Source organism: Asterias rubens, chromosome 6 (assembly GCF_902459465.1).
Source record: "Asterias rubens chromosome 6, eAstRub1.3, whole genome shotgun sequence".
NCBI lineage: Eukaryota > Metazoa > Echinodermata > Asteroidea > Forcipulatida > Asteriidae > Asterias > Asterias rubens.
Genome location: NC_047067.1, coordinates 15,623,346 through 15,647,455, shown reverse-complemented (window position 1 = coordinate 15,647,455; position 24,110 = coordinate 15,623,346). Strand labels below are relative to the sequence as shown.

The 24,110-nt window shown below is 37.6% G+C and overlaps 1 protein-coding gene across 1 annotated transcript in view; it reads right to left on the bottom strand.

Annotated features, from left to right (window-relative positions):
• LOC117291153 (kielin/chordin-like protein) overlaps positions 1-24,110 on the bottom strand; it is a 106,060-nt gene that overhangs the window by 55,736 nt on the left and 26,214 nt on the right. The window contains exons 11-31 of the mRNA XM_033772704.1: positions 23,632-23,851; positions 22,245-22,858; positions 21,619-21,773; positions 20,829-21,303; positions 19,902-20,098; positions 18,901-18,977; positions 18,135-18,228; positions 17,288-17,370; positions 16,592-16,685; positions 15,514-15,782; positions 15,061-15,157; positions 14,515-14,688; positions 14,146-14,319; positions 12,386-12,562; positions 9,741-9,914; positions 9,166-9,248; positions 8,410-8,589; positions 6,922-7,101; positions 4,628-4,804; positions 2,911-3,004; positions 1,810-1,980 (exon numbers count right to left, since the gene is read on the bottom strand). Coding sequence (XP_033628595.1) covers positions 1,810-1,980; positions 2,911-3,004; positions 4,628-4,804; positions 6,922-7,101; positions 8,410-8,589; positions 9,166-9,248; positions 9,741-9,914; positions 12,386-12,562; positions 14,146-14,319; positions 14,515-14,688; positions 15,061-15,157; positions 15,514-15,782; positions 16,592-16,685; positions 17,288-17,370; positions 18,135-18,228; positions 18,901-18,977; positions 19,902-20,098; positions 20,829-21,303; positions 21,619-21,773; positions 22,245-22,858; positions 23,632-23,851 — 3,959 coding nt within the window. The remainder of the gene's footprint in view (positions 1-1,809; positions 1,981-2,910; positions 3,005-4,627; positions 4,805-6,921; positions 7,102-8,409; positions 8,590-9,165; positions 9,249-9,740; positions 9,915-12,385; positions 12,563-14,145; positions 14,320-14,514; positions 14,689-15,060; positions 15,158-15,513; positions 15,783-16,591; positions 16,686-17,287; positions 17,371-18,134; positions 18,229-18,900; positions 18,978-19,901; positions 20,099-20,828; positions 21,304-21,618; positions 21,774-22,244; positions 22,859-23,631; positions 23,852-24,110) is intronic.

Below are 24,110 nucleotides of genomic sequence, written 5' to 3'. Positions count from 1 at the left end.
AAGTATCCCCATGTTGCATTCAGGTACTTTTCAATGGAGTGTCAAGTACATCAGAGTACAAAGGTGGTTAGTACTAGAGTACAAACACTTAGACCGCCATGTAGGAGCACATGATTCTGAATACATGTACTACCTATATAGCAGGACTGGAATTTTATCTTTGAAAGACCAAGGGCGTTTTCATTTTACAAATCGCAATATATCTTTAAATCAGTGAGAAACTTTTGAAGGAGCAAAAAAAAAAAAAAATTGAACTACTTCCGACACATGCTTGGATTTGTACATTTCTGATATGGCTAAACAAAGTATCTCAGTATCTTGGCTGTTCAAACATTATTGGCAGTACCCGACGCCTTAAGCCATGCTCCATCTCTACAAAGCCACCATTCGCCTAGTTAGGGAATATCGCTGATGCATCTACTAGGCCTATGGACCCTTTTATGCAATATGTAAATTGCACATAGTGCGTGCGCACTAACATTTTGGTTTGTAAAAATGAGGGAACATTGCGCCGTTTTGCACACGGCTAATGGTTGCGTGACGCAGACGCGATTGTGCATCTGCTTAGTGCACAGTTCTATGGCGTTTGCCAACCAACAGGGTCTGTACGCATGCGTGAATGTAATAAGCATATTTCATGAAAAGGGTCCAAACCCCTAGCATGTTTCTTATCCCTGCTAGACAGAATTAAGCAGCAAGCTATTATTCCGACAGGACAAGATCTGGCATCATCTCTTCAACCTCATTCTTTGGTAAGTCCACAGAAGATCTTGTTGTCCCTTCTGTACGTACCTTCACTCATAGCATCCGCTTTGCAACATCTTCTAATCCTTTCACTGTATCTGATCCAAAAGCCAATACTGTGAGATATTCAAAAAGCATTTTCCACAGATACTGCCAAACTCTCGAACTCCATATCTTGTTTTTCACTATATTGCAATCTATTCCAGTTTTAGAGCAATGTAAACAGATGCCTTTCTCTCTCTTTAAATTGTCTTGTGTTTTCTTGGAGCCTTTGGCCTTGTGTTTAGATTTTTCATAAAAAATTTAAGTTAAATAAAAAAAGTCAATTTCATCCAAGTACTAAGACCAAGTTCTTGGATCTCTAAGTATGAGTACAACTACTTCACAAATAAAAATTTCCAAATGAGGTTTAAAACACATGATATTTTTCATTAACTCAATTCTGAGCGTTAATCTGAGCTTAACTTAATCTTTAAAAATTGATTCATTAAAAACAACATCAGTCGTATGCCCTTTAATTCCATGCAAATGACAACCAACCACCTCTGGCATAATTTGTTTAAAGGGAAGGTACACGTTTGGTAATTTGTCAAAGACCAGTCTTCTCACTTGGTGTGAAAATTTGAGCTAAATTGGTCATCGAAGTTGCAAGAAAATGATGAGAGAAATACCACCCTTATTGGACGAATTTGTGTGCTTTCAGATAGGAATAAAAGACTTCTAGCTAGAAGTCTTTTATTATAATAGTGAGCAATTACCTCTTTCTCAAAAACTACATTACTTCAGAGGGAGCCGTTTCCCACAATGGTTTATGCTATCAACAGCTCTACAATGCTCATTATCAGGTCAGTTTTTAAGTTATCATTTGTTTTGAGTAATTACCAAACGTGTAAGTTCCCTTGAACAAAACATCTCGAAACTGTGCAAATAGCTGAGTAATTTCCTGTCGCAAAAACACATGTTAAAAAGTGTCAACGAAAATGACCACTGACAATCTGTTAAACAATGGTATTTGATTTGACAACGCAACGTGAAGTTATACTTGATAAAAACGTAAGTATTTACCATCACAGACATCACAGCAATCTCTTGTGATTGGGTATTCACAGCTGACTGGTGGGCAGAAGGTATAATCACATTGTACCTGACCCTGTTGGCATAGACAGTCAATACAAGGATTGCCTGGGTCTTTAAATGCTTCTCCATCACGAAACACATTGCCAAGATATTCACACTCTGAAAAATAAACAAAGAAATCGGTTGGTTGATGTATAGATAGCAAATATCACTTGGAAGTCTAGGTTTTGACACAGGCGGAAACAATTATCAATACAAAAGTACTAGATGAAATTCATGCAACCCCTTAAATGTCAATGATTATTAGTGTCTAGTTTAAAGCCATTGGACACTTTCAGTAAACAGTATTATGCAAAGGCCCACACTTCATGTAACACAACTTATATATAAAATAACTAATCTGCAAAACATTTAGGCTCAATTGGTCATCGGAGTCGGGAGAAAATAACGGGAAAACCCACCCTATTTTCCGCACGTTTCGCAGTGTCATGACATGTGTGCAAAATAAATCCGTATTTCTCGATTCTCTTTGTAACCGTTAGTTATGAAATGCATATGGTTGGAAAGTGTTTTTAAAGTAGAATATAATGATCCACACAAATTTGCTTCAAAATTGCACGGTTCTCCTTATACATCGTGAAGCTAACACGGCACACCATCTTGAGGAGTCAAATTTTTGACTCCACAAAATGGCCGCGCATGTTAGATTGCAGAGTAAAAGGAAAACCACGCAATTTCGAGACATATTTGTGTGGATCATTATATTCTACGTTTCAAACATTTCTCTAAATATGCATTTCATAGCTAATGGTTTTAAACACTTTTCATAGACAAACTCACCCGATCCAAGGCAACGTGTCCCTTTAAACTGACTAACGTGTCACACAAATATAAAGGTTTCATCACACACAGAAATAAAAGAACAACCCTTGACCAGCTATCATTAGATGCACAGCTGATTCACTAAAGATTCTTGGAAAGGGTTGAGGTCTTTGAGGAAAAGGAATAAGTTCCAGTTTGAAAACTTTCTAAACAAACCAACAAAAAAATGCCCGAATTCGGCTTCACCAGAGGGCCATACAAACTTACCGAGACACTGAGGGCAGCATTCTCCAGATAGCGTTACAGGATTTGGGCAGGGCAGAGGTGGACAATCTAAGGCTTCGCATACAATATTGCCATTCTGTCATAAAACAACAACAAATATTAACAACAAGCAAATCAAACTAATACATTGGATCATAATTAACACTGAACAGAAACAAAGTAAAAAGATACATAATCAAACTACACAAGAAGTGATCAGAATATTACAATACAAAGAAACAACTGACAGAACAAGGAACTGGTAGGGAAAGAAAGACAATCAACAAGTTAACAAGAATAAATAAATAAAAAACAGAAAACAGAAATCAAAGATTGATAGTAACAGAAGAAACATGCAAGCCAAGCAACTTGTTTTGTCATACAATCCATTCCAAATGTTAACTTACTTTACAACCAGCATTAGTCCTCCAAAGTCCACATATTATCACAATAACCAACCACTAAGAAACACTTGATCATCTGCTTGTGGTCATATCCAAGTATGAGTGGAAATCTGGGTTCTTATTTGCAACTTTGTAGAAACTTTCTACTTATATTTGAGATAATGGCCATACACGGTATGTAGCCAGGTAGTTCAAAGGCATTGCCATATTTCACATTATTATTTATATCAGGCTTCCAGAGGCAAAAATATATCAGCCTAGTGAATGCTTTCGTAAAAAGCACCCGGATGACAGCAATATTGTGTCAGTAAAAGTTCCCGGAGACAGTAATATTGCTTCAGTATTGCTCCATCCGGGCATTTTAACAAGTTTCACTAGTTCCCATATAGTCAAGAGTGCACGCTCACTGTTGTTAACCAGTGAACGGAGCTGCAGATCATAATCAACAACAATGGCTGCTTCTACAAGCGGCGCCAGATTCACTTCGGTTTCCGATGAGGATTTTGAATAGCTCAGTACATGTTCTGAGAGCTTACCTGATGGAAAAAAATCTTCAAACGAATTTTGAAAGTGTAGGTAAGCTTATGCTTGCGAGTGTTTTGTCAAAATTGTATGTGGAAGTCAGAAAAACAGATGGCGAGCACTACAACAAGACAGCGTCATTGAACAGCATTCGAGCAGGAATTAAAATCTGCAATCAGGTGAGCCAAAATAAAGTTGCTTTGATCAAGTCCTCAACCTGATATAATATATTATATAATTATTATAGGCAAATCACACAGTAATTCCATCCATTACAAAATGTAAACTGAGCTGCCTGAGCAGTAAATTTGTATCCCATTTACTTTAAACTGCTAGCTCAATGCCTCCACAATAATCCCGGCATCAATGACTCATTGATCAAGTCACCATGCGTACGTGCCTTTTTTTACCTCCTGCGATCAGTATTTTGTGTTAGTGCATCTCAAAATCTGCATCCTGTTCTTCAGCTAGTTTAATCCATTTTATCAGGACTTGCAATTTTATCCATTATTTTGTTTTTCTGCATATTTGTTTCCTCGTCTGTATTTGATTATGTTCAGTCTGAATCTAATCCGACTTCTTATATTCTGGCCATGTACACTGGTATTCTAACTACAAGTATGGCGTTTCCTCATATAAGACATGTATGCAACAAAAGGGCATACATGAAAGGAGAGAATTATCTCAGACACTAAACATCAGCCTCCTCTCATCTGTGGTTTGAATTCATTACACTGTGCCCTTGTTTAAAACACACAGAGAGAAATCACCCAACCTACCCTCCACTGACTTACCAAACACTGACAATGCTCACACCTATTCAATGGGTTGATAAACTCCTGGTAGTTGCTGAAATAGCGTCTGTCGAACTCACAATTCTCACATTCAGCACAGCATGCATCTTGAGGTCGACCTGGGTTACTGCAATCTAGCACAGGGCATTCCGACAGCTCACAGCCTACTTGCCTGTCCTATGCACGTTTGGAAGTTTGGGGTTTGTTTTTGGTTATCAAAGGCAAGGGTTGAGCGTTGGGGAAAAAATACAAGCAAAATAATAATATAGCAACGTGCATCAGTGCAGAGTATCATCAGTTTATGAAAAGATGTACAAGGGAAATACAGATCGTTTGCTTGTTTAACTTGGAGGGACCGGTTTAACATTTAGACTTGTAATTGTCTCATTTTTAGGTTGCAAATTTAAAATTAATCTATGTATTGACACACATTTTTACTATCAAATAATTGTATTTTGAAAATTAAATTACAAATATTTAGTTACTTTGTACTTGTGTTATCAGCAAGTTACTCAACCAACTATCTCATTCTGGTATGTATTGGTGTATAGTTGCAGATGAGTTGTGTATACTCTGCCCATAGCAATAGAAATGCAGCAGAACAAAAAATTAATTGAAAAGGGGATTTCATGATTTTCAAGAAAACATCACTAAATACGTTTTGAATGTACAACTCAGAGAGTGTCAAAATCTGAAACAGTTCCTCATTTCGAAGATGGTAAACAAAAATTATTAATTATTAATGTGACCTAGTACTAGTAGACTTTCAGCATAAAAATCTGACCTTTGTTTTTTAGTTCATTAAAAATACTGTATTTAAAAAGTGACACCATTTGAAAAGTGAACACAACTTAGGCCTTTTTACAGTACACATGAAGTAAGAAACTTCCAAAGAAGAAACAACTTTTCTACACAGTTTCTATCCTAAGCACTCAAGTTGTTTAGTCATGCATTCAGGCATCAAAGCAACTTCTTTGGCAAAGAACTTGGCAAATGGTGACAATGTTTTAAGAAAACACCAAATATAGACACATATAAAAGCCAATACAGACACTTCTACTATGAGACCACCAATCATGCAATTTACTACACATTCATAATGCTTTTTCATTCCTTACATGCATTTTCTATTATCATGAAGAAAAAAAGACAATAACTCTGCATGGCCATAGTTATACTGAATCTGTCTACCTTGTTCATCGTTACAACTAGAACCAACTGCATCGCCACAATCACTCATTAGTAACAAACACCATTGTACTAATTTACACCAGTGACAACTGAAAATTAATTCAGTATGTAATCTTCATGCAAACTACCGCCCAGGGATTTACATTAATTCAGTATGTAATCTTCATGCAAACTACCACCCAGGGATTTACATTAATTCAGTATGTAATCTTCATGCAAACTACCACCCAGGGATTTACATTAATTCAGTATGTAATCTTCATGCAAACTACCGCCCAGGGATTTACAACTTCATTATATACGCAAAATTTATCAAAAGCCACAAAAAAACAAATATTTTTTACACTGTGATTTTTTTTTTTTTTCATTCACCAGTTCCATTGCAAAGTAATTAGACTTGGGAGAGCTCTAATCATCAGATTCTTGAGAGGACACTTTTAAAATTCATTTGCAAACGAGGGTTTGAGGTAAGGTCAATGATTACATGGGAGGTACAGTCCCTTTGCTTTTAGTTTTATCATACTCCAAGCATTTTGTTACATACATGTACCCAACAAATTGAATCTTTGAATCTCAGGGGTGAAGTTCACAGAAAGTTAAGACAAGTCTTATCTCGAGTTAGGACTAGTTACTTGTCCTAACTTAGGACTAGCCTTAAAGCCATTATACACTTTCGGTTCAGAAAAAAAAAAAGTTCACAGATTAACAAATAATTTACAGGGTTTACAGAAGGTAATGGTAAAAGACTTCTCTTGAAATATTCTTCCATGAAATACTTTACTTGTTGAGAAAACATTAAAACAATATAAATTCTCGTTAGCGGATTTTTTTTAAACACATGTCATGACACGGCGAAACGCGCGGAAACAAGAGCGGGTTTTCCCGTTATTTTCTCCCGACTCCGATGACCGATTGAGCCTAAATTTTCACAGGTTTGTTATTTTATATATGTCGTGATACACGAAGTGTGGGCCTTGGACAATACTGTTTACCGAAAGTGTATAATGGCTTTAAAGTTAAGACTATCTTTGTGAAATCGACCCCAGCTTCTCACCCCATGCGCATGCATTATCAACACACATGCGTGAGAGATAAGTACTTACCTTGCATGTACAAGTATAACATTTGTCCTGAGAACTGGTCCACTGTTGCCCATCTGTGTACTCTCTACCATCAACGGCTATACAGGTCTCACATTGGTAGCAACATTCTCCAGGAGGCAGCACTGGGTTACGACATGAGACTGGATTACATGGTTCTGGTTCACACACTACAAAGCCATCCTATGGTGGGGTTTCAGAGGAGAGAGGGTTAAATACTGGGTTGCGACATGAGACTGGATTACATGGTTCTGGTTCACACACTACCAAGCCATCCTATGGTGGGGTTTCAGAGGAGAGAGGGTTAAATACTGGGTTACGACATGAGACTAGATTACATGGTTCTGGTTCACACACTACAAAGCCATCCTATGGTGGGGTTTCAGAGGAGAGAGTTTAATACTGGGTTGCGACATGAGACTGGATTACATGGTTCTGGTTCACACACTACAAAGCCATCCTATGGTGGGGTTTCAGAGGAGAGAGGGTTAAATACTGGGTAACGACATGAGACTGGATTACATGGTTCTGGTTCACACACTACAAAGCCATCCTATGGTGGGGTTTCAGAGGAGAGAGGGTTAAATACTGGGTTACGACATGAGACTGGATTACATGGTTCTGGTTCACACACTACAAAGCCATCCTATGGTGGGGTTTCAGAGGAGAGAGGGTTAAATACTGGGTAACGACATGAGACTGGATTACATGGTTCTGGTTCACACACTACAAAGCCATCCTATGGTGGGGTTTCAGAGGAGAGAGTTTAATACTGGGTTGCGACATGAGACTGGATTACATGGTTCTGGTTCACACACTACAAAGCCATCCTATGGTGGGGTTTCAGAGGAGAGAGGGTTAAATACTGGGTTACGACATGAGACTGGATTACATGGTTCTGGTTCACACACTACAAAGCCATCCTATGGTGGGGTTTCAGAGGAGAGAGGGTTAAATACTGGGTTACGACATGAGACTGGATTACATGGTTCTGGTTCACACACTACAAAGCCATCCTATGGTGGGGTTTCAGAGGAGAGAGGGTTAAATACTGGGTTACGACATGAGACTGGATTACATGGTTCTGGTTCACACACTACAAAGCCATCCTATGGTGGGGTTTCAGAAAAGAGAGGGCAAACCCTGCAGATTGTTTTCTTTTGATGAATAACAACCCCCCCCTCCCTCCTTTTCTTATGGAGAACTCAGTCGTTGTACTTGCATGGTTATCAATGGCCCCTGAAGTGAAATTGATTTTGGTGTCATCTTAAAACAATGCATTGCGACTAAAATGAATTGTTCTTAATTGTTGATGCAAAGTGCATAATACATTTTGCATAAACCTAATATAAACCAAAGTCAGCTAAACAAACATACGAAAAAATAGTACATGGAGTTTTCATCACACGAAAAAAGAGTGCACAAGAGTTCTCGCTTCTAGCAGTGGCTCAACGCAAATATTTGAATACCAGGAACAGTTTCATAACTTACTGTGCATGTACAGACTTGGCAGTGGTCATCAGGATGCCTAAAGCGTCGACCATTAGGGATTTCTCGACTCTCAAACACACAGTTGCTGCAAACTGGACAACACTGATCTGGAACATTACTTGGATGTGTACATTGTGGACTGCAAGAATTCTGAACGTTCCGACACACCAATTCACCTTGCTAAAAACAATAGTCGTGGTCAAGTTATCAGAAAATATACTACAAACTACAAATATCATGATATTGACAACAACTTGGTACCAGCATATTTATGAATATTTTGTACATAAAAAATATTTTGTACATACACAAGTATTTCTGAGTTAATCATTAAACCCAGTACTGATGGGAAAATAGTTACAATTCAGTTCAGAACATAGCGTGTGTACTTTTTATTGCACATGCAAACTCACAGACATCATCTCTCACAGACGTCAAAAACGGTACATCAACTACCCTACCCTACAGGAGTTATCTTTGTGTATCCCTGTGAATTCCTTGTATCCCTGTGAATTCCTTGTATCCCTGTGAATTCCTTGTATCCCAGGCTGTAAATGGCGCAAAGTGGCACTAAAGGTCAAATTTTTCAGATACAGGATATGCAATGCACAGTCCAGCACAATACGCTTCTCTCTAGCAAGCTTAGTTCGGGAGTTATTGTCAAACAAACCTCAACATGTATTTTCAAACCATTATTTGACTGGAAATATCTTGTTGGTGTTACTGTAACAGCCATTGGGTATATTTGATACTTACCTGACAATTACACAACTGGCATGGATCTACCGATGAATAAAACTCCCGGCCATTCTCGTAATACTGCCCCTCAAACTCACATTCTATAGGATTTATAAAGAGAATACAAGAAATTTACTTGTCAGTCTCTTTCTCAAAAGGAGGAAGCTCGAAAAGAAAACACTTGATTAGTGTTGTTCAGACAATTTTCTGCTACACAGAAACAATAATTAATCAATCAATCAATCGTAACATTTATATGGCACCATATTCCAACAACATTGCTCATGGCGCCGTACAGTAAGCTCTTGTAAAAAGATGAGATTTGAGTGGCATTTTGAGAGTCTGTATTGTAGGTGTTTTTTGTCTGATGTTGTTAGGAAGACTGTTCCATATCCTAGATGCCGCATCAGAAAAGGTGCGGTCACCCCAACTGTGTCTACTTCTAGGAATGAGTCATGCAGATTTGTCCAAACTTGAGTGCAAGTTATGAGATGTTTCACTGAAGCTCAGTAGGTTGGTCAAATATGCTACGTTGACAGTGACTCCGAGAAATCCCCAGTCTGCCAGATGGAATCTGAGGCTCTTGATCTTACCCTGACATACAGCACAGCATTGTCCTGGTGGTGTGTAGGGGCGCGAACAGCCAACTTGATCACATCTTGTATAACTACAAGACACTGAGCCCATCTCACAGGTACATTCACGACATGGGTCAGAGGTCAATAACGGATCACCATTCTGATATTCTTGACCTTCATAGAGACAGCCTATACAAGCAAAAATAAAAACAAAAACAACAAAAACGAAGTCAGCAAATAAAACAAGAACAGAAAAGAGAGAGAGACAAAATATAGACAAATAACAACAAATTTATGAAGTGCTTACAAAGAACTGTTTTATAGAAAAGAGGAGTTAACTAGGAAGTTGTGCAAAAACTTTGCACAACTTCGTGTGACAATGGGCCTTTTTCTCTTTCATTATTATCTCAAAAATTCGATGACCGATTGAGCTCAAATTTTCACAGGTTTGTTATTTTATGCATATGTTGAGATACACCAACTGTGAAGTCTAGTCTTTCACAATTACCGATAGTGTCCACTTTCTTTAACAGTACAGCAAAATTATTCACTGAATTAATTAATTAATTAATTAATTAATTAATTAATTAATTAAGCATTGTATGTACATGTAGGAGCCTTGTACAGTAGGGCTTTTAAAAGAAGTTGGGGAGTCTAATAAGATAAAACACCCACTGATACTAACACCATCAATTTCAAACATAGAGGACATGAACAACCACACCTAACTAAACATAGAGGACATGAACAACCACACCTAACTAAACATAGAGGACATGAACAACCACACCTAACTAAACATAGAGGACATGAACAACCACACCTAACTAAACATAGAGGACATGAACAACCACACCTAACTAAACATAGAGGACATGAACAACCACACCTAACTAAACATAGAGGACATGAACAACCACACCTAACTAAACATAGAGGACATGAACAACCACACCTAACTAAACATAGAGGACATGAACAACCACACCTAACTAAACATAGAGGACATAAACAACCACACCTAACTAAACATAGAGGACATGAACAACCACACCTAACTAAACATAGAGGACATGAACAACCACACCTAACTAAACATAGAGGACATGAACAACCACACCTAACTAAACATAGAGGACATGAACAACCACACCTAACTAAACATAGAGGACATGAACAACCACACCTAACTAAACATAGAGGACATGAACAACCACACCTAACTAAACATAGAGGACATGAACAACCACACCTAACTAAACATAGAGGACATGAACAACCACACCTAACTAAACATAGAGGACATGAACAACCACACCTAACTAAACATAGAGGACATGAACAACCACACCTAACTAAACATAGAGGACATGAACAACCACACCTAACTAAACATAGAGGACATGAACAACCACACCTAACTTTGCACATAGAGGACATGAACAACCACACCTAACTAAACATAGAGGACATGAACAACCACACCTAACTAAACATAGAGGACATGAACAACCACACCTAACTTTGCACATAGAGGACATGAACAACCACACCTAACTAAACATAGAGGACATGAACAACCACACCTAACTAAACATAGAGGACATGAACAACCACACCTAACTAAACATAGAGGACATGAACAACCACACCTAACTAAACATAGAGGACATGAACAACCACACCTAACTAAACATAGAGGACATGAACAACCACACCTAACTAACATAGAGGACATGAACAACCACACCTAACTAAACATAGAGGACATGAACAACCACACCTAACTAAACATAGAGGACATGAACAACCACACCTAACTAAACATAGAGGACATGAACAACCACACCTAACTAAACATAGAGGACATGAACAACCACACCTTACTAAACATAGAGGACATGAACAACCACACCTAACTAAACATAGAGGACATGAACAACCACACCTAACTAAACATAGAGGACATGAACAACCACACCTAACTTTGCACATAGAGGACATGAACAACCACACCTAACTAAACATAGAGGACATGAACAACCACACCTAACTAAACATAGAGGACATGAACAACCACACCTAACTTTGCACATAGAGGACATGAACAACCACACCTAACTAAACATAGAGGACATGAACAACCACACCTAACTAAACATAGAGGACATGAACAACCACACCTAACTAAACATAGAGGACATGAACAACCACACCTAACTAAACATAGAGGACATGAACAACCACACCTAACTAAACATAGAGGACATGAACAACCACACCTAACTAAACATAGAGGACATGAACAACCACACCTAACTAAACATAGAGGACATGAACAACCACACCTAACTAAACATAGAGGACATGAACAACCACACCTAACTAAACATAGAGGACATGAACAACCACACCTAACTAAACATAGAGGACATGAACAACCACACCTAACTAAACATAGAGGACATGAACAACCACACCTAACTAAACATAGAGGACATGAACAACCACACCTAACTAAACATAGAGGACATGAACAACCACACCTAACTAAACATAGAGGACATGAACAACCACACCTAACTTTGCACATAGTGTTTCTGTTTTCTAAGGCAGCAATATCAGTAATATAAGAGGTATTTAATTGATAATTGTCTAACCATCACAAATAGGGCAGCAGTTTTCTGGTTTGATGATTGCATGTGAACATTGTGACTGACATTGGATGACTTCACATGCTATCTGGCCTTCTTCACAGTAACAATCTTGACATACACTAAACACAGGGGTCCAGTGAGACATGTGCTCATGTGAATCACCAAAGTCATCCACACAACCTGGGGAGGAAAAGAAAAATAAGGTCAATAAACTATTCAGAAACATTGATTAAATAGTGGCAATTTGAAGAATCATAATACAAAAACATATTTGAAATCTCACTGTTTCAGGAGGCGTGTCATCAATAATCTTTCTACTGTTCGTGCCCATATATCAGTGCCTTAGAGCAAACGAAGGATAAGTCTCTGTTTCATCTTAAACAATTCTGGTGAATGATTTTCCTTAATTGTTCAGTAATTTAGTAATTGTAATGGCTGCTTTTTAACTGTTCAGTTTGTACAGCTTCTTGACAAATGTGAAATTGGCATATCAAAGTTTAAAAGTAAACACCGTATGGTTTTGGAACCGTTTAATTGGTTTAATCCTATAAAAATGTAGACACATACAAAAGGAATAATCTGTTAGAATTTCATATCAAAAGGTGGTCGCGTTTTTAAGAAATTGCCCAGAATTGGGAGTGAATATGTCAGCAGGAGAACAATCCACAAATGGAATACACAATGTGAGGAGCGTGACAGCAAACCTTCTCAGATTCAAATTTTGAGGAATAAAAACTGATATCTTTTAGCATAACGACATTACTTCAAAGTGAAATTTTTCTCAGAATACTTTATACCATCGAAAGCTGCTTTAATCTTCTAACCAAAAGCTTTTATTGCCATTAATTTTAAGAGTTATTACCAAATGTTTACCATCCCTTTCAAGTTAACGGAAAAACAAATTCATGAAGTTTTTGAAACCCTTTTTCTGATACCAAAACAGACAAACAAATCATGACACAACAACTGTCATCAAGATCAAGGAGACCCAACCTCAATTCCAGCGGTGTACGATCTTGACGAGCCATTTTCTTTTCTTTCCCAGAAAGCCTTGCTCGATCGTTGCCCCCTGGAAGTGTGACTTAAAAGTATCCAAATATATGGGATATTTAAACAGCTACTTGTGCAGGCTGTTTTCAACGGAAATTCCATTTAAAATTGTTTTTTATGCATTTGTTCACCATTTAAATGTAATTTTGATGTTTGTAAAAAGTCAGGCCCCGACCTCAACTTTTTGAAAAACTAAAAACACTTCTGCCATTGACGGCGCATGTAAAAATGACAATGCTTTGACATCATGCTTGGGAGGTTGCTTTGTTATAATGTACCTCCACGCTGCAACAAAGTGGCTATACAAATTGGAGCTCCCAACAATGATGTAACATGAGTGATTACGTAACAGAGCTTTTCGCGAATCTTTCAGAAAAGTGCTGGATAAGGTTATTCAAAATTATTGTTTTTTTACACGATTAAAATCTATTTATAGTCATATGATTGATTTTCCTTTTTTGATTGAAAACATTTTTAATGAACGTCAGCAAAAATCACGACTTGACATTTTCGTTCAAGCAGGTCTTAAAATTAGTTCTGTTGTTGATCCATTCTGTGTTAGAGACTTTGCAAAACGCGCTGTCAAAAGATATGCTTTCTGTATGCACATTAAAACATGATTCATTTGAAATGTACTATGGCGTAATATGTGTGCCCGACAAGCACCTTACAAGCGCTGGAAAGATTTGGTAGCAAGGTTTAAGGAGACCTACCTCTGCAGACTGGGCAACACTCCCCTGGGAGAACCTCACTTAGCTGGCATGGTAATGGTTCACATGGTAACTTCTCACAAGTCACTGTTCCAAAGGAGCATAGACATCGGCTACACTCATCTTGACTGATAAAGATCTCTCCATTGGGTTGACGACGTTCATCATACAAGCAATCTACATCAAACAGGGTCAAAGTTAATTACTTCAAGATACTTCAGGATAGAATAGGCTTGTCACAACATGTACTCATACATGTATATGATCACATTATTCAAATAATGAATGCTTATGAGTGAAATGGTGAGAATATTTTCATGTTGAAATATGGAACGCTCAATCCAAGTGAATACAAATCTGAATGACACTAACCTGTACAAACGGGACAGCATTGACCAATAGGTATAAAACCATGTTGACATGTACCAACACAGGGTCTTAGATCTACACAGTCTACTTCACGCTCATGACAGGTACAATGTTGACACTGATCCTCTGAGATCCAACGCTGATCGTTGTTATATTGCTTCCCATTTACTACACATTCTGAGACAGGTCAAAGAAAGGGGAAATACAGGTCAAATTCGGGTCAAAAAGAGATTGAAGTATAAGACTAGAGAATAGTGGAAGTGGTTAAGAGCAACAAATTCAAACTCTGGTGTTTCTTATCAGCAGAGTGTGGGTTTGAATCCCCAGCCGTGACACATGTGTGTCCTTAAGCAAGACACTTAACCATGGGACGTAAAGCAATTGGTCTCATTGGTTGTGTACATGCTCAATAACACATGTTGAGAAGAAATGATACAGCTTTTTTCATTGGTCAACCTTTAAACATTAAACAAAAATACAACATTAAAACATGAAATCAATTTTGAGAATAAAGAATATTTGTGAGAGAGACTTGTTGAGATGACTTACTGTCAGTACATTCAGGGCAGCAAGCTCCTAGTAGCAGCACTGGATTATCACAGGGTGGCCTTGAACATGCTATTGGGTTGCATCGTACTTTGCTGTCCTGTAAACAAACCATAGCACAATCTGTATTAGTTTGAGTCTATAATAACAATAATTAACTACAACTGGAGAAACCCACCCTACTTGTAGAAAACTATCTGAAACAATGGCCAAAGTTTTCAACCAGAAAGAACAGCGTAAAACAGGCAAGTTTGGCATGTCTTGGCCTAGCAGTTAAGAGAACTGGATTCAAACTCTGGCGATTCTGATCAGCAGTGTGTAGGTTCGAGTCAAGACCTTAAACCATGATGCTTCGTCCTGTTGGTCCTCAATAAATTCAACACAGTTTGACAATGAGGTCTTCATCAACTCTTTAACACTTGATACAGTCAGCCTTTCATACAAGCTTGAACTCACCAAACATGAGCATCGGAGACATGGGTTAGCCATCGGGGTGAAGAAATCCCCGCTATTGAATGACATATCCTCATAGACACATCCGCCTTGCCCGGTGCATTGTGGGCAACATTCACCGTCAGGTGTAGTCTGCGATGGGCAAGTCAGTACAGGACATGTTGTTGTTGAACACTCAACTCTGCCCTGTAGGCAAGTACACGTGGTGCATGCATCTTGCTCAAATGTCTGGCTGTGATCTAGCTGGTAGCCGTTAAATTCACAGCCAATTCCTAAATACAATGAAAAAAGGAAATTGATTTCATTCATTCATGAAATGTCTCATACATTGAAATAAAAATTTAACATTTGCAACAAATGGCAATTAACATTAAAATGTAATAAAGTGTGAATGTTTTCACAAAGGAGTCTTATTGTTTAAGGCAAGGTACTTTTTTTGTAATTGTCAAAGACCAGTATTGTCACTTGGTGTATCCCAACACTAAGCATAAAATAACAAACCTGTGAACATTTTGGCTCAATTTATCATGAAAGTTGCAAGGAAACATAAAAAGAAAAAAAATCACCATCTTTTCAGATGCCTAAGAATCTTTCTCAGAGTCAAATTTGGGGGTAAACAAAATCACATATTTCTCTAAAACTACATTACTTTACAGGGGTTGATTCTAAAATGTCTTATAATATTAACAGCCTCTCCATTGTTATTTACCAAGTAAGTTGTTATGGTCATTAACTTTTAGAGTAATCAGCAAAAGTACACCCTGCATTTAACCGATGGAAGTTCTTTCAATTTAAGGTAAGATTACATACATAGGTCATGGAATACTTCCCCAAGAAAACAGTACCAGCCACAGACAAAGTTTCTTTACTTTTTTTCTCTCCTAAGCTCACCTTATCAAACACCAGATTTTAATATTTTTCTGTCAATCTTTTCAACAATTAACCATCAAGTTATTTTGCATACTTAAGGTGTTTGAGAGTACAACTTAACAATTCATACTTTATGGAGAGTTGAATTATACATTTTAGCCTTTGAGAAAGACTCTGCTAGGGTCGAAACATCGAGTTATAAATTTCTTACCACTACATGTCGGGCAACATTCTCCAATTGGTTTAACTGGATTCTCACATGATAGGAATGGACACTGTACTGGCTGACATTCCCTGTCACCATTCTACAAATAAGAACAAAAAGTATAAATATATTATATTTATGTTAGATATGATTGCACAGATTGCACATAGCATGACCCAATTTCATAGAGCTGCTTAAGCTCAAATTGTAGTAGCTAAACTTAAAACAATTTTGCTTAGCAGAATAAGGTAACCATGAAGGTAACCAGCCCCAAAATAAAACAAGTCACATGTACCGTTTGTGCCTGGTTTCCTGCTAATTTCTCAGCAAAAATTATAAAGCAATATTTTCTGCTTAATCAGCTCTTTGAAACAGGGCAATGATCTTCCATATTTGTTTATCTAGACTGAGTGCAGTTTTAGGCTACCCTAGGTACCCTACTTGGATAAGGGGTGGATCAAGGATTTCAGAAAGGGAAGGCACTAACTTTGAGGGCTATAATTTCCAAGTTGAAACTTGTTGGTAATCCTGCTGTTGTTTTACAATGTTTTACAATGTGAGATGCTCTCTAGTGCTGATTGTCACAGTCCAATTTTGTTTAAGTATACAATGCTTAATACCGTCGGTGTTAGGGTTAAAAACCATGTTATATTCTTTATCCCCGATGGAAAAATTAACATCTGTTAAATACATTGTTCTTACTTGACATATACAGGATAGGCAGGCATCAGTCTCTCCTAAGATAGGATTCCCATTGGGTATCAATGTATTTCCAATCATACAATCTAAAAGAAACCAAATAAATGACAATTGTTAACTTTAAGGTCGGTTACATCATTTGCAGATGTGAAAAAAATGCACTTCCAAGTTACTACAAAATAACTTACTTGACTGAAAGTACATATTGTTTCTTAAGTGTCCAGTGTATTCGTTTCGTCATGGTGTTGTTTCATTTTAAAGAATAATGCAATTTTGTGTCCTTATAAAGCACTAGGTCTGTCTGACAGCTTACAGTTGTCACCATATGCTCTTGTTTTTCTCAAACAGTTACCGGCGCACAAATGTAAACAGGTTGATGGAACGATATTTCATATTCGAGCAAGGTTTTGCGGTAGCACCGTGTGTGAATCTCTTTTGAGTAGTGGTGGTTCTGAGAATTTGTGTTAAAAAGATTTACACATGGTGCTACTGCAAAACCTGATCGAATTGTGCTCCAACCATGCAAAGTTTCAAATCAAATCCTTTTTCATTTCAGATTAAATCCTACTTCACATTTTCTCAAAAACAGCAATTACCAGTGGCGTAGTTTCTTGTTTACCGATCATCATCATCTGATCAAGAACATTTTAACTGAGAATGGTCAAAGACTGACCATAGTTCTGTTTTTCTCAGTCTGGTTGCAGTGAGTTATATTTTGTTGTACATTAATGTTCACAGAGATTGCAAAATCATTCTTTTTTTTTAACATCATGAGTAAAATCAACATAAGTAATAAATGTCACTAATAACAATAATATTGCTAAACCATTATTTTGATAACGTGACCTACCATCGCACTTTGGACAGCAATATCCAGACTTGAATGCTGGATATCGACACCTCAATGGAGTACACTGATCAAGAAAACAGTTGACTGAACCGCTCTGAGATACACATCAAGAAAAAATGATACAAAACATCAAGAAAGATGATCTTACAATCTCATATTGTTTACTGAACTTGGAATGTTAAGGGATCAAATTTTATCATCTAAACTCAGGACTCAATTCACATAGAAAATAAATATTTTGATTAAACATACTAACTATTTAATAAAAGTTAAATTTGCTTCGGGGATAAAGAATATTCTTTGGTTTTACCCTCAGTACTATCCGGGCGTTCTGTGGAAAACTTCGCAGTCGTATTAGTCGGGTGAAATTCAATTCAAGTAAATTTTGTTCACAAAACTCTGGGATGTACTGAGTATATGATGCTTACACTCATCGTTGTAAGGGTAAAACCAAACACAATAATAATAACTTTAAAATAAGAATGTTTTTGTTTTCCTTAAATAAGCCTTTGAGAAAGACTCTAGGGTCGCAACATGAGGTCGTTGGAAACTTTCCTTGCATTACACTTTTTACTTTACTATTAGTTAAAAAACAAAAAAATTCAAGTTAGTATGGCATTCAAAACATTTTCAAACATGATTTGTCATGTAAAACTGTTTCATACCCGTACGTCAGACATTTTGAAGCAAGGTCTGCTGGAATTGCTTTTCTAAAAATACCACCAGAGGTTCACACCTAAGATGAGGTACCTGACTAAATACTTACTCTGCACATACATGTTGTACAGGGGTCAGGTTTCCAGGTGGATCCATCAACATGGGTAGTTGTACCATTCAAACAATCTGTCAAAATAATTCAATATCTTTAACAGATTTGACACTCTTGGCCCGACTTAGAGCAAAGAACAGAATTGCAGGAACGATAGCAACTGACTGGTTAAGTAGGAACCTATGGAAAGGGGAGGTTTTTAAATGATATTTTTAATATTGTGTTTATGGTACATGTATCGTTTCTGAGTTCAGTAGGGAGTCTGTTCCAAAGTGATTGGCCACGGCCAGATTCCACAAAGCAATAAAATTCATCACAAGAAAAATTGTTGATATTACCATAAGTGATTTGAATTGTGACATCACACTTTGCTTAGAAACTATGATTGATTTACAGTTAAGATCAATCTTAGCTCTTTGTGAAATTGGCCCCTGATCTTGAGAACGATTAAGTTCCCCAAGAATGCTGTGCATGCGAGATCTACACGCGTAGGGCATCAGCAGAGCACAGTGATTGTGGAAGTTTGTGGAGATTTGTTTACTCTTGGGTATACATGTATGAAGGTAGTGAGCTGTGAATAATTCAGGAATTGAAATGACAACTGGTATCCAAATAGTTTGGAACTACTTTTATATCCCAAAACTTTCTTTTTTTTAAATACAGGGACAAGATGCTGCTTAGAAGATTTCAATAAATAGTCAACAGTTCTTCTTTTTTGAAAATTAAGAAAAGAATTAGTATCAACTTATATTTGGTTTGCAGTAACAACATGTGTGTATTGCTAGGTGGGTTATGTTCTTTTGAGAACTTGAGAAGATTTATCAGAATTTGGGAGACTTCTCAGTTCTAAAAAGAATTGTCCTGCTTTTCAACTTACTACCTGGGCAGAAGGTAGAAAATCTACTTTTGCTTAGTGGATCGAGTGGACTTCTTGTTATTAACTTCACTACTGCGGAGTTAGTTTTTTTAAATGGTCTCAACTTGAGTTGTGGTTTTACCGTCTTCAAGACTCTGTCCACAGTTGACCTCTTGTCCATTGTCATACCACGTCGCTGTACATGAACCACACAGGTCATAAAAACACACTGCCTCTGGATGGGTGTTGCAAAGTGAATTGCACGGATTGATTGGACAAAATGCTTCGGAGGATTCACAGATACAGCTGTCTAGAAACGTCTCAACATCAAAACAAAACCTACAGGAAAATAATTAATTATGTATTAAATTAATTACTTCACACAGTGCTTTAAGGACATTGGAAGTAGTCATGAATATAGGGGCACATTTATAGATTTTTAATCAATATTCTTTTTCACTTTAAATTAAGCAATGTTCGCAACTATTGTTTGCAAAGTTTAAGCAAACTTTTAACAAAGTGTTTACAACAACTTGTTTAACTTTTGCTTTCTAAAAGGAAAGCAGATAAATGTAAATTATTAAGGAATTTCTACCAGGAAGAAAAGTATCTCACATGGGAAACTGGACCAAGTATTGAAGATCAACAAGGATTTGAAGTGTTTCTAGCCAACAGGCTAGCTCTGTGGTCTAGTGATAAGACATCTGCTCTAGCAATGCAACAGTCGGGTTCAAATCCCACCCAAGTGATTTGCCTGTGGATTGTTCTTCACAGAGCTCAGGAAAGTACTGATTATATAGTGCTTAATACACATCATTGTAAGGGTAAAACAAAACTAAACTATATCTTTATCCTGATCAGCAGATCCTAGATCAACTGAAGACAGACGCAACACAACAAGAAACCACTGAGCTGAGGACATTAATTTTGGACCGGGATTCGTGATAGGCAACCATCAGAAGTTTGCAAGATGGCGTCGGCTAAAGACATCCTCTCGCTTAACTCATCCTGATGCGAAACTTTTATTAAATATTTTATTAACATTTATTAAATATATTTGGTTAAGTACCTGTTTGCAGTGACCGATGATGGGAAGGTAGATGGTTGGGTCCTGCCTCTAGACAATGGTTTCTGTTGAAGGCTCCAGGTTTGCTCAAACCAAATCAATGGCAGCTGGCTCGGCCTTGGACATGTATGAATCACATCCATCAAGAACTGCTTACTCTGACGATAAAGCAGTCTATCCAGCCTAGCTGAGATACCCATGCTAAATGGACCATTGTAGAGATAGTCACAGTTGAAGATATCCACACCATTCAGATTGAAGCCGAATGTATCGTAACCATCTTGGCTGAGACCATAGCGGTCGAGGCAGTATTGGTCATATCCGTTAGCATTGTAGCGCCCTGTGGTATCTTGGTAACCATTCTCACTGTAGCCATTGCGATCGTAACCATGGGAACTGAAGCCATTCTCATTGTAGCCATAACGATCATAGCCATAGATGTTGAAACCAAATATGTTAAAACCATCTCTGTTGAATCCTGTTAATAAATACATACTAATCTTCTAAGTGGCATTTCAGAATAGTCATTGTTAACAAATGTTATATAACACTAAAAAGTGAGAAAAAAAATACCCAAGTGGCCAAGATCGTTAATTTCGTTCCTGGTTAAACTACAAGCAACTACTTTGTCTAAGCCAGGTAAAGCCATTGAAAACCACCAATGTTTGAGACATTTGATCTCAAATATCTGGTTTACTTTGTTCTTCAGCGTATACATGTAGATTATACTAGGAAACCATTCAATATTAAATAAAACAAAATTTGGGATGGGTGGTCGAGTCAGTGTTCTTACCGTCTTGTTTATAGCCGTATCTGTTGAATCCCAATTGGTCGTATCCGCTGCGATCGTAACCTTCATAGTCATAGCGGCCTCCCTCTCCATAAAGGAATAAATCTCGCGTATCCTGCTCTCCATAAATGTTGTAACCACCCACAGAATATCCAGCCCTGCGGAAAACAAACTCAATTGTTAAATAGAATTCTTTCAAAGTCACACAGAAATTGTATATCAAAATCTGGACATGTTTGGTAATTGTTGTCAAAGACAAGTTTTCTCACTTGGAGTATCCCAAAATATCCCAAATAATGAAAAAACACCCTTCTTGCAAATTTGTGTTTTTTCATATGCCTAAAAAGGCTTCAGACTCAGACTGAAGTCTATTATTTGAGTGAGAAATTACCTCTTTTCTCTCAATGTTTTATAATATCAACAGCTCTCCGTTGCTTGTTACCAAGTAAGTTTTTATGCTAAAAATAATTTGGAGTAATGACCAATAGTGTCCAGTGCTTTTAAAGGAAACTGTCAGAATAGAAAGAACAATCCAAACATTAATTTGATAGAAAACAAGTTTTTCTAAGTAACAAATATTGTTACTTAATTGGTTTTATTTCATGGTATTGTTAATTTATTAGTCTTACCTGTCATAGCCTTGTTGATTGAAACCATTTCTATCGAAGCCTTCTTGATCATATCCATCCCTGCCAAACACTTGACTAGAACCATTACATGGATTACCAGCAGATATTAGAGAATACGTCACACACAAATGGGACTCAGAGTTAAGAATATCACGAGCTTTGGCATTAAAGGGTACCATTGGAACATCCAACATGGCTGCCGGGAAACTTCCATAGTTTCCAACCTTCTGTTGCCAACGCCAGAAGATCATGTCGACATACGCCTGCAAGGCATAAAAGACTGGATCATATGGTGCTCCAGAGCTTGCAACATGGCCGCCCACATAGTTAAAGACATGACCCATGATGGTCTGCATGCACATACTGAATGTATCAAAGTCAGTCGCTGACATAGCCATAGCAACGTCAATTTTGGATGGTAGTTTCATGGACTTTGAGAATTTACGAATGAGGCACGGTGTCCATAGAGAACCACCACGGAATGGGTGATCCTCAACACAAGACCCGAGACCATCTCCACCAAAGTAGTTAGGTTGCCAGAGGACAGCTTTGGAGAAGTCTGCCACATCGGTGGTGAAGTCATAGTACGGCAGGGCAATAGAGCAGTCAATTTCCTGTCAATCAAAACACAAAACATGTTTACCCTGACTTTATATTTTACCTTTGAACTTTATTGAATCCATCACAAACCCGGTTCATACTTCCTGGGAATGGGAATGCGAATGCAAAGAAAATCATTCGTTGACATTTGTAGGAAGTATGAAACAAGCTTTATAATAGGATTTGAGGCTTTGCATGGTGAGGTATCAATGTATATTTGGTTTGCGGTAACACCATGTGTGTATCTACTTGCCAGGTAGAGACCAATTCAGAACTGACTCCACGGTAGTACAGTTAATTACGATCCTATAAGCTAAAGTAGTAGTCCAGTCTATTTTCTATACCATCCGCCCTGGTAATAGTTAAAAAGCAGGACAGTTCTTTTCAGAACTGAGAAGTCTCCCGAACCTCCGATTATCTACTCCGCGACAGTAGAATAAAGCAAGACAGTTCTCTAAGAACAACTCTACCTGGCAAGTAGATACACACATGGTGTTACCGCAAACCAAATATACAAAACGAGCTTTACTCGTATTTAAGTAAATATAAACAATTTTGGCAACACAAGTCGCTGCAACACTGACACCTAAAACATGAACTCTGCTCTATAACTATACAGGCATGATATGTGGTCCTTGAACAAAAGCAGCAACATTTGATTGAGTACAAGGGCTGACCTACATGTACATATGGTTTAGACTTTAGTAGACTTTTCAGGCCTTATATATAAAAACAATCCAAGGCCCAAAAAAAAGAACAAAGTGAGAATATCATGACAGTTCTGTACCTGGAGTTGTCTTTCCATCTGGCGAAGAAACAACCGATGCCACATGAGGTAAGCTGGTATGCTGTTTGCCTCCATGATATGCTTCATATAGACATCACGGGCGTGTTCCCATGAATTACCCTTGGCAGACATTCGAAGCTGCTGTACAGCTGCCTGGAATCGATCTAGCTCATCTCGAGTCATGTCACGTAGCTCTTTACGTATGGTCATATCAGTACATCTATATCATACAGATAGAGCAGGTGATAATATCATTATTAATATTGTGGCTTACCAATTCCACCTGCACGCCATCAACGGGTTAAAACATCTACATAAGCCTTTTTGAGATATGGTGGACACAATGCTATAACACTATAAGGTTTGGGTACATTTGTGTTTATACACCCAAACCAAACAGTACACTTCTATAAGCCATACCTCAAAAAGGCTTATGTAAGTGTTTCAATTCTAAAATGACTTGATATTTGTTTTCATAT